At 38.7% G+C, this 12,051-nt stretch overlaps 1 protein-coding gene across 1 annotated transcript in view; it reads left to right on the top strand.

The window, feature by feature from the left end:
- Positions 1-12,051, top strand: part of LOC139699000 (carboxylesterase 4A) — a 45,832-nt gene that overhangs the window by 27,968 nt on the left and 5,813 nt on the right. Inside the window, exons 8-9 of the mRNA XM_071597994.1 lie at positions 2,393-2,496; positions 5,011-5,197. Of these exons, the coding sequence (XP_071454095.1) occupies positions 2,393-2,496; positions 5,011-5,197 (291 nt within the window). The remainder of the gene's footprint in view (positions 1-2,392; positions 2,497-5,010; positions 5,198-12,051) is intronic.

Raw genomic sequence — 12,051 nt, 5'->3', positions numbered from 1 at the left:
TGCAGGGATATGGAAAGATTGCAGAGGAAGGGTGACATTGTTGCGCTATAAAAGAAGGTTTAAATACTATCGGGAAATAAGAAGGGAAGATCTATGTTAACAGTTAGAGGTAAGTCGGGTAAGATTATAGTTGAAACAGAAAAGATCCAAGAGAGATGGAAGGAGTATATAGAAGAATGATATGGTAAAGAACTTAAGCCAGCAAGGTTAGAAATAGAAAGAGAACAAGACCTAAACGAGGATAGTTTAAGTCTGGGCTTGATCGATGGCGAGAGAAAGACCATTATGGCAATTGAAAAGAAATAAGGTCATGACGGTTGACAAAATTCCCACAGAGCTACTGAAATCTTCAGGAGAACTTTGAAGAAAAGATTTATGTGGTCTAATTCATAGCATTGTCGAAATAGAAATCTGGCTGGAATATTTCTTCAGATTAGTTTTAGTTCCTATTCCAAAAATGGAAAAGGCAACCATATGTGAGCATTACAGAACAATTATTTCTTTTGCATTCAACTAAGGTGGTTCTCAGGAGCACCAATCACTATCTCGGGCAGCGCAGCCTGAGATAAGTACAGGTTGCGGATTAGCCTCCTTCCCCTCCAATCTATTCCTCTTTTCTGCATATACTCATTAGTTTTCCCTATTCACTCCGTCAAAGGCCTTTTCAAAATCTACAGAACAGACAATTACATCCTGATTGAATTCTACATTCCCCTTGATTAGTGATCTCATTACCGCAATGGCATCACATGCGCCTCTCCCTTTCCTGAACACAAACTGATCATCCTCTAAGTAATCATTTGCCCTACTCTCTATCCTTTTGTTGATGATCCTGAGAACAGCTTTAGCCGCATGGGAAATCAAACTAATTGTTCTGTAGTCCTCTAGTCATATCACCCTAACCTTTTTACCAAATCCTCACCCAACACCCAATACCATCCACTACTATAGGCCCTTCTTCAATGCCACACCTCATCTGCCACATTTCAGCCTGCCCAATGTCCCTATGCCTTATTCTTGCCCCATCCTTCCTTGTATATCATTATCATTCTAACATTTCAAAAGCCTCCAATGTACGCCTATAATCCTACTTCAAAGGTTATGTTTCTACGCCATACATAACTACCCTCCATAGCAAAGTTTTTACGAGTCTTTTCTTAATATCATTACTCAACGACCCTCTCATCAACTCCCTCCTCCTTGTGAAAGCCTCTTTGCCTGACACAATTCTTCTCCCTATGTCCCTACTACTTGACCAATTTGGTCCAAAACATTTTTGAGATAGGTAAATTGTTTTACCTGCTTCAGTTAATGACTTCCAATTTAATTGTTTACCTCAACTTTCCTATTTCTTGAAAACTTTATTAACTTTTTATTGTTTTCATTGATTCTCATTCCATACCCAACAAACTGATTTTTAACTTGATATGCAATAACAACAAAAATTTATAACAATACAAAAATTTCAGAGTGCAAAAATCATTGGGCTTGAGCAGGATTCAAACCCACCCGGAGGATCTTAGCAGTTGTCAAAGGTGATTCACCCCAAATGTTTAAAGTTACCTTTAACCTCGTGGACTCTGGCACATCGCACACAACTATGAATGCCTGTGACATTCTACGAATGGAGTTTGGTCACAACATAATATTTCTTTAAAAAGCCACCAAAATCTCGGAGTGTATTTTTAGATTTTTTAAAAATATTTTCCTACCCTGCAAGCCATCGCTAGGGTGTTTGGCAAGGGGTGAATACACACCAGACTAATTTTGATCATAATATTTTTGCCCCTACCTTGGTCGAACAATGTTATTCTAAACTCTTATATATCCCGTGGATAAAATGACATCTTAAATCTATCTGTTCAGCCCCTAATCTCTTTAATTTTAATGACATGATTTCTCTTTCCCTAGTACAATGAGTGGAGTGTAAGAGGACACCTCGATAGCTTAACTGGCTAAAGCACTCGGCTGGGCATCCAAGGGATCTGGATTCGTATCCTGGTCAAGGCAAATGACTTTTACACTCTGAAATTGTTGCATTGTGATGAACATTTAGATGGTGGCTCTGTTAAAAAAGTTATTGCCGCAGAATCTCCAGCAGTTTCTTGGAATTTATATGGTCAGACCTTTAACAATGTCAGTAACCTACTCAGAAGCAACCAATGCACATATTAACATCAATGAACATAAAAATTTCCATTCTTGCCGCACCTTCTTTTTGTTCATCATCTCCCTGAAATGGCTATGCTCATCAACTCATTCTTTGCTTCATCCCCCATCCTGCTGCCACCTCATGCTTTGCACAACTCAGTGCAGTCACCACATCCCTAAAGCTTAGGATGAATCTCTACCTCTGGAGAGGCATTCCTTCCCATCATGCCTACTGTTACAGGGCTCACCAATCTGACAACATCTTTGACTCAGACACTCTCAGGATATTTCGGATTGATCCCTGGAGGAGGAGGAGGGCAAGAAGCACTCGGGAGACTGATAGAGGTGAGTACTAAGCCAACAGATGATGCAGCATATTTTGAGATCACACATTGGTAGTTCATGCATCCAATATATTTTTTAAATTCTGTTAATACAATTTTTTAAATTTCATATATTTAATGACTGGACAGCCAATCTTATATTAGCCATCTTATCATTTGTGTGTTGTTCCTGAACAATATTTATCAACCCATCATAGTGCCTATAAAATCAAAGTTATTTCTGATTCGCAGCGAGTTATCGAAAAGGTAAACGTACAGTGTCAGCACTCATGAGTGCTTTCAATTCTATAACCAATTCCTTAGATAATAGAGTGAGTGTCAGAGGCATGGCCTTGCAATGGCTAAAATCTTAATCATTTGAAAGATCACAATTAGTGCAAATAACATCAAAACCTGTAAAATGTATGTCAGATCCCTTTCCTATCTTGTTAGTAAGGGAGTTCCACAGGGCTCATTGTTGGGACCTATCTTATTTTTGTTATTTATTGATGACCTACCATCAATAAATAAAAATGATCAAAGAATTAATCCTATAATATTTGTTGATGATACAAACTTTATAATTTTTGAAAAAAGTAGACAAAGGCTTCTGGTTAAAATGAAAAAGGTCTTGGACAGAGTCTTAACTGGTGTTGTGAAAACAGACTTAAATTAAATTGCAAAAAGACACAAGTCCTCACATTTAATCAGGCAATATTGCAAGAGGATATTAATTTAAATCTGAACAATGAAAGAATTATTGTGCATTCAACACTAAGTTCTCATGTCTACATTTTCAACAAACTGGAGGGTGGAATATTCATGTTATTAATCTGTGTTCTAAACTGCACACTGTGATGTACACTATTTGGTTCCTGCTAAACACAGAGTCTCTATTCTAATTTATTCTCCAGGGAATCACTCTATGGAATATTTTTCTGGGGATCATCTGGATGCATGTTGCACCAAGTCTGTCTCAAAACTAAACATGTGTTATTCAAATAATATAATAGTTTTGGAGCTAAGCCATTGAAAGTATTCACAGGGACATATCAAACCATTTTATTGTAGTTTCATCTCATCTGAACAATTAAACCATACTGATTTATTTAGAAATTTTAGATATTTTCAGTCGAATCACAAAGATTCTACTGATGCACTCCATAGGTATTTTAATATTAACCGTGAAATTTTTATAGAGAGCAGCATTCTTAATATGATGTCATCAATTAAAAACCAAGAGCTTTTATGAGTTTTCTTATTCTTTATGTAAGTATCCTCTCAGAATGAATAGATATTGATATTACTTGTGCAATGAGCGAGTGTCCTTCAATCATACTTAACTTATGAGCTAGGAAACTCTTGATAGTACATTCTTTGCAGAAACAAATGTACACCAATTCAAACTGCATTAGGATATTCAATCCCTTCTTTGATCCAGAAAGGTGAGCATATATTTAAATTCCAATAATGATAAGCTCATGAGGTAAATTGATTGTTCAGTAGAAATGAACAAAAGTTTCGAACGAAGGGTATCACTCTGATGATGAATCTGACCTAGCACATGTGATGTAAATTTTGAAATTGGTTGGTCAGGGGTCATATAAAGAGCTTCAGAAACATAAAAAGTACATAACAGGAGCACCTCGGAGAAGGATTGAGGACACCTGGATGAAGAGGGGCAAACAGTGTTGAGAAGGATGCTGATGCAACCAAAATGCTTCAGAGCATCAAATTGGGAGTGGTTGGAGTCTGAAAAAAAAATTGGGAATTTGGCTAAAAAAAGTTTTCCTAGAATATGGGGTGTTTCGTCATTTAAATCAGATTATTTGGGGCTTAGAAGTGTCGCATTACATAAATACATGCTTATTCCCTGGGTCTATCAAAAGCCTCTGCTTCAACAACTGTTGGACAGTATCAATACCTGTAAAATCAAGAGGTAAGGATCCAAAGCGCCATAAACAATCGACACCTAGCTCTTATGGCAGGAAACGGCATTTTGGATATACATGTAATATATATTTATACATATACATATATATATATATATATATATATATATATATATATATATATATATATAATATTTATTTATTTATCTATTTTTGTAGGATTAGAGTTGGGAGCAAGTCATCTCAGACAGATGAAGCACATTAAAAATATCTGTTATGAATTTTCATTTTTTGCCTTGGACAAATGCATGGTTCACCCAATGCTAACACCAACACTAATATGCAGAGCCCATGAATTTTGACAACATAAATGCAGGGTTCTAATGTAAATGATTCATGACAATCTGCAGAAGAAAATAGGGCATGCTAAATAACACTAACCTTAATATTATTCCGAACTTTAAATACAGTGAATTCTCTCAGGCAGTGAAATCGGTAAAACTTGCAATGAAACACCATCACATTTACACTTAATGAGCAGTGTACCATTTCAAAGTGCAATGAAACACTTGTGATTTTATGTTGCAAGTGGTGGCTTAATGATTCTCCTCCGGGCTTATACCACTGACATCCTTCACACTCAGGCATCCAGTGATGCCCTTTTCGCACTGCCGGTCTTCCTCACGTCCTCACTCTGGAAGCGATCCGGCGGACCCGTCTTCCTCTACTCATTTGACCATCCCAGTCCATTCGCAGCATCGGTGTTCGCTTCATCACCATTCGTGGCACTTGGGGGAGGGGGAGGACCCGAGAGCACCAAGACAAAAGAAGGTAAGTAATCACACTCACCAACATGTTCCTCTTCAAGGCATTCGATGCTTTCATTCACTTTTGTCAGCCTTATCATCTGAGTGATGCAGGGATCAATCCACTCCACCATTCCAGCAGGTTGACATTCACGGGCTGGGAGAGAGGGCCTTCGGAATTCCCTCATCAATCACTGCCTTCCCTTATCCTCATCCCAACTCCACTTTCTTCCAGCGCATGTTCATTATATGTTTAAATGGCTTGCGTAACAAAGAAAATCATACACTGCAAACTTGCATATTCTATCAATGACTCTCTCCACTTGACCACCCAGTGATGATGCCCTTTTGGAGTTTGCAATAATCAATAATGAACGTTCCATGCTGCTGACTGGGAATTACCGTCGCATTGGTTGGCTTGTCGGACAACAGTTTTGCCCCAAGTCGTGGAGGCATCTTCAGGTCGAAGTGATTATTGTTTTATTTAGGCTGCTAGGTATAGGAGATGCTGGTTGGATCATAGCACTCTGATTGGTTGTTCCTTGGAGTGGAATCACCCTTTGCCACGTCAAATTCAGGTTGCAGCCGTCCTCACAGATGTGCTTTTCATTATTTCCGCAGCTTCTCCTATGAGTCTCGGGAAATAGCATTCTCCCCAAGCCAGCATTTTTGTCTGGTCGATGGCAATCGTGTGTCCTGGTTCCATCCGCACATGTTTGGCATTTGCCGAGAGTCAAAACTGCTGTCTATGTGCACTTGATCTCATGTATTCCTTCGTACATGAGATCAGAGATCCGGTCCTCAGACATAGGGATGATGTCGCTTATTTATTTATTTATATTTTTATATATAGGGGCGACATGCAATGAAGATCCCTTTCACCTGAAGACACCTCCAGGACTCGGGGCAAAACCGCTGTCCAACCAGCCAATCTACACAACGGTAATTCCCAAAGCAGCTCAGGACCTTCATCAGTAAGACATCGTGGAAGCTTGAAGATTAATAGTCAACAATGTTAGAGATTGCAATAACGATGCAATTAATTTATTTATTCAACTGGTTCAGACTGTTAGAAATGTGTGGAGGGTGCGACAAAGGACATAGGGGTATGATGGAGGAGGGCAGGGGCGCCACATCAGCACACCGGCTTGATACAGCAGGAAAGCCGAAGGTACAGAGGGAAGCAATTTCAACATGATGCCCTCCAGACTCACCAAAATAAGCCCCAAGGCCTCTCAAGTCACATCGTGGGGGGCCATTTTATTTCCTCAGCCCTCTCTTATCTCTCCCCTTTTCATCCAGGAAGCACCGACACTCACTAGTGATGAATGACTGTTATGAAGGAGCCCTACAAAGGCAATGTCCCCCTAGGAGACTTGAGTCTGAGTCAACCAAGTGTTCCTTTCATTGACATCCAACATCGGCTTTTGTTATACGATAGCCTTCTTCAGCTCAAACATCATCCATGGCCATCTTCTCCAGAGCCATCTGCAAAGACAGTTCAATCAAGGTATCTGAAATTTATAAGAAGACTAAAAATCTGATGATGAGAGAGCATAGCCACTCTCTTTTGCTGAGCAACCCTATGCTAATGGAGATATCAGTCAAATTGTGTATCTACATCTCCAGAGGATAACTACCAATGCACAAGTGTAACAATATGAATTCTTGTACTCAATTGTTTCTGGCTCAACTTTGTGGAAGTTCATGTTCATTAAATGAAGAACAACATGTATTATTATATGTACAATTAGAACAGGGGGAAAATGCATTGCGTTCTTCATTTAATGAACATGAATCCATCTCTTGCTGAGATCAAAATTATTTTACTTTATAATGTTGTATACTATATTTATCAATTCCTACTCACTAACTTCATATTTTGAGAAATATTCATTTTTCTTGTGGAATTTAAGTATTTCTGAAGAATGCATTATTACGTTTCCAATCTTCATATTGTAAAATGTAATGCTAGATGCATCGAAGGGTAGCAGCCAGATGAAGGTAGTCCATGCATCATTTGTTCCTCAGTGAGGCATCTGTAAAGGCATCTGACCCCAGTATGGTTGCTACTGAGTGACAGTGTCATGTTAAAAATATTATTGAGGAAGGCAATGGGAAACCATCTTTACTATTAATCCCATGCTACTATGATGGACTTAGATCAGAGTAGAGTCCTGGCAACTATGGGACTCGGCCCAATCCGTCTTGTATCATTCCCAGCAATGGTAAATGCCAGGCTAACATGGCCATCATCTCACAAAATCCTCACAAAGTGTAATTGACAGCATCAGTACAAAAGAGGACTGAAATAGTTAGAATAGGGTTAGGGCAGTGTTTATATTGATGACAGTGTAATTGTTAAAAATGAAGCTAGAGTTAGGGAGGGGAAATATAGATATTTTGGGGCTGTGCGAATTGAGATGAAATAAGAGCAGTAGTTACTGAAGCAATAATTATAGAGAGTAATGTAAAGAGGATGGGAAGAGAGTCAGCAAGAAGTGACAATAGCACTGAAAAAAAAGACAGACGTATAGTACAAATAGAATAAGTAAATGATAGAATATTTTTACTATAAGTAAAATAAGCCAAACAAATAAACTTGGTCATTGATCAGATAAATATGCCTCCTGTAAATTATCAGGACAAAGAAGTTGGCAGGGTATGCGATCAATCAGAAGATGGAACTGTGGATGTTCCTGGAAGGAAGGATTTAACAGAGATGGAGGCTTGGGACACAATGATACCCAAAAAAGGAGATGATAGTGAGGTAGGGATTACAGTTACCAAAAGGAACAACCACAGGTAGAAAGCCATAGAGTTCTGCAGGAGACAAGGCTTAATCATTATAAAGACTTGGGTTTAAACACCAAAATAGACATAGGCACACATAAAAAAATAACCAAGGATTCAGAAAGATATCAGTTAGACTACATAATGATTAACCACAGATTTGGATAGAGTGTGATCAATTCAAATAGTTCCCTGGAAGCGGAGGTAGATTCAAATTATAATTTGGTTTTAATGAAGTGTTACGTCTCATTCAAGACGTTAAAACACGGAAAACAGCTGAGGAAATTGAATTACAAGACAGGAGTATCACCAGACTGGAGAAAATTAGAAAGTGAGAGAAGATAGATAAAGTTTAAAAAAATGAGGACATATCAAAATGGGGATGTGTGAAGCCATAAACAAAACTGTAGGAATATTAAATGGAAAAAGGAGAAGAAAACCATGGAAAATGGGGAAGATGATTAGAAAGAAAGACAAGATAAGGAAATGCAAGAATGTAAACAAGAGTTAGGTAGGAGAAATTACAAAAAAATTGATTAATAAACTGAAGTGGGAAACTAATAGGCCAAAAGAAATGTGGTTGAATACACTGTGCAAGGATATGGAAAGTTAATGCACAAAGGAAGGGTGAAATTAGTGTGCTGTAGAGGAAGGTGAAAACACTGTCAGGAAGAAAAAAGGGAAAATCCAAATAACCAATTAAAAATAAGCCCATAGTATGATTAATTCATCCAAAAAAGATTGAAGAGAGATGGAGGGAACTAAATGAAAACTATACAGTTATGAAATTAGGCCGCCAACAGCTTAGAATGAGAATATGATGCAGATGAAGATGGCTTAGGTCCAGATATACTTGATGATGGGATGGAAAGGGTATTGAAATCAAGTAAGGCCTTGGGGATATATAGTATTGAGAATGTAAGGCAAATGAGGAAGGGGCAGGAATAAGGGGACATGGATGAAATGAAGGGAAGAAGGAAGTATGCGAAGATGAAGAGGGACTTGTTGTAGAGTAGGATTTTGGATTGTATTTTGTTAGGAGAGGCAAAGAAATTGTCACTGTACTGTTTTCTAGTCTGTGTTTATCCAATAACTTCCTTAAACGGTAGAATCCCAATGAGAATAACAAGCAGACAATGAGTCCTGGCTCCTATGGGGCTCCCGGTCCACCAGGTGCTTTGTTTTACCAAGAATAACGAGAGACAAAGCTATCATAATTGTTATCACATAAAATCCTTGCTGCCAAGCAGATGACAATAGAAAAGAAGATGCACTAGATGAAGGCCAGAGTGAGATTTGGGACTGGGAATGAAACAATGATGCTAAGTATAGAAAAATCAAAAAATATAGGATAAATTGAGAGAGGACATTAAGACTTGTTAGCCTGACTGTCCAAGGTAGACGGGAGATAGTGGGGACAGATTGAGCGTTGGTCAAAGAATAATGCATAATGGAGGAGCTGTGAATGTGGAACAGGCGTATGACAGAATATTAATACTTGAAATAAGAGCAGACCCAGCCATTCTAGTGGTTATCCTGACATACATGCTGTCAAACAGTAATGGGACAGAAGTAGTATATAGAGCATATGACAAGTTAGATGAAAGATTTATGAATGTACCTGGAAGGAAACACTTGGTGGTGACAAGGGATCAGAATGCCGCAGTAGGTGAAGGGAGGGAGAGACATGGGAGCGAGGTAGGAGAGTGGTTTGGGAGAAAGGAATGACTCCAGGGGGAGAAAACTATGTATTGAGTTTTGAAGGAAAAAGAACTTAATTATACCTAGCACCTGGTTTAAACACCATAGTAAATGCAGGCACACATGGAGAATACCAGGAAATATCAGTTAGACTACATTACGCCACAAGCATTTGGGATCCTAGGGAGAAAGTTTGGCAAAAAGAATTAGATAAGGTCCAGAGAAAATCTGCAAGATTCATTCAAAATTGTTACAATAAGAAGACAAGTGTGCCAGGCCTTTTAGGGTAATCAGGCTGGGAGCCACTTGAGATAGTAGTAGTACTTAGGGGAGGCGACCGACAGCTGAGGTCATTTGCACCATAGTGGATGACAGGAAAGGATTAAGGATGGAGAGAAACCCAGTGTCGGCATTAGCCTACTCTTTAAGAAAGGGGTCCGCAACTTAAAGTCCCATCCGACGGACGGTGTGCTCACTCAAAGTGCCCTCCACAAAGCACCTCAAGTAGGGATCGAGATACCTCTGAAAAATATTCAACATCACCAGGATTTGCACCCGGGCCCTCTGGGTGGGAAGCCAGTACATTAGCCCCCACACCATCTTGATCCCCCCACTTGAGATACGAAGAGGACAAGTGAGACTGAGATTTTAACAAAGGATCAGAAGAAATGAGTTTGACAATGACACTAAAGGAATTATTATGGCCCCACACTACTAAGGTAGATCGGACCACAAAGATAAGATAAGGGAGATAGATTGCAGTACAGATAGATACAAATATTTATTCTTTCCTCAGACAATCAGGAATCATAATAGTAAGAAAACAAAGTCACCATAGAAATATTAAAGACATTCTATTTAAAAGTCAGGAGAAGATTAAGCGTTGTGTGGACATAAGGTATATTCTCAAGTGTGCATGTGTGAGTTAGGTGATAGCATTTGTATTTACATGTATGTAAGATAAAAAGGTTTTCGCATGAATATTGCAATTGCCTTTGTGGGTGTAGATTGATTTGAATTTGTTGGTTTTGCATGTGGTCTTATTTTCTTTTATGCGTGATGGCCTAACGCCTCTGCCACATTCCCTTGCGGTGGCTTGCAGGGTATGATGTAGATGTATATAGGGTTAGGCATAGATTAAGGAATAGCATGATCAACTCATATAATTTCTCTGGAGTAAATCCGGATTTGAATGAAAATTTAATGTTTATGATATACAATGCACAATTGCTAATGATGAATGGAAGGAATATAAAAAAATAAAATGCAGATAACTTAAGTGGTCCGAATAGGAAGGAGTACCAGTAAGTAGTTGATGGAATTCTGACTGAGGATACTGGGACAAGTGTAGTGGGAGAATGAGTGGAATATCTCAAACAAGGAACAAAGAAAGCAGCAAGTAATATGATGGGAATGATAGAAAAGGGTTAGTAAGTCATGAATTATATAGTAATAATCATTAGGAAGATGAAAGAAAGAAAGAATGGGAAGGATGAACAGAGAATAAAGGAGAAAGAGGTACATAGACAAAAACAATAAACTGAGGATGGCAAAGGAAACATGGCGGAAAAGCAGTGCGAGGATACGAAATTTAGAGAGACAGGGCAAAATAGGTGCACTGTACAGGAAGTTGAAGGTACTGCCAGGGTGTAGGAAAAAATTTGGTTTACACTCTAGAGAAGCAATGTGTAAAATATTAATCAAAAAGGAGAGGTTCCCGTACGTTGGAAAGAACAATATGATAAATATAATACAAAGATATCAGTCCAGGAAGTTAACATATAGGAAGGGAATGTTGTTAATTATGATAGCTTAGGACCAGGAGCACTTGACTGTGAGATAGAAAAGGCATTACAGGAAATGGAATTGAAGAAGGGTGAGGGAATAGATAACATCCCTGGAGTACTGCTTGAGATCTAGGAAAGTAAGAAGAGGATAGCTTCAATGGGTTCATTCGCAGCATTTACGAGGGAGGAATTTGATCACGATATTTTGTTATTTCAGTATCGACACTCATCCCAAAAAAGGGAAATCAGCAGTAGGTGTGCGAGGACTATGGGACTGTACAGTGTCACATGCAGCAAAGGCGGGAATAGGGAATATGTATGTTTTGCCATAGAAATAATGAAGTCACTATTAGAAAAGAATTCAGAGAAAAAGTAGGATGTGTGATTTGCATTAGAATGGAGGATAAAGACCATTTAGCAGCAAACTTGATGGTTCTCACAGATTTCACAGGTTCAGACATTTAATACGAGAGTTTCATGACAGGCAATGCTAAGCAGGACAATAAGGAGTTAATACCCAGTAAAGTGGACCCACCTTGCATAACGAGTAATTTGCATAAAGGGCAACATTTTGCACCTCAATCAATGAAGGGAAGGA

Source organism: Hetaerina americana, unplaced genomic scaffold (genome assembly GCF_022747635.1).
Source record: "Hetaerina americana unplaced genomic scaffold, ioHetAmer1.1.p SCAF_9, whole genome shotgun sequence".
Lineage (NCBI taxonomy): Eukaryota > Metazoa > Arthropoda > Insecta > Odonata > Calopterygidae > Hetaerina > Hetaerina americana.
Note: the sequence above shows the minus strand (reverse complement) of the source record. Positions and strands in the feature narration are given on the sequence as shown.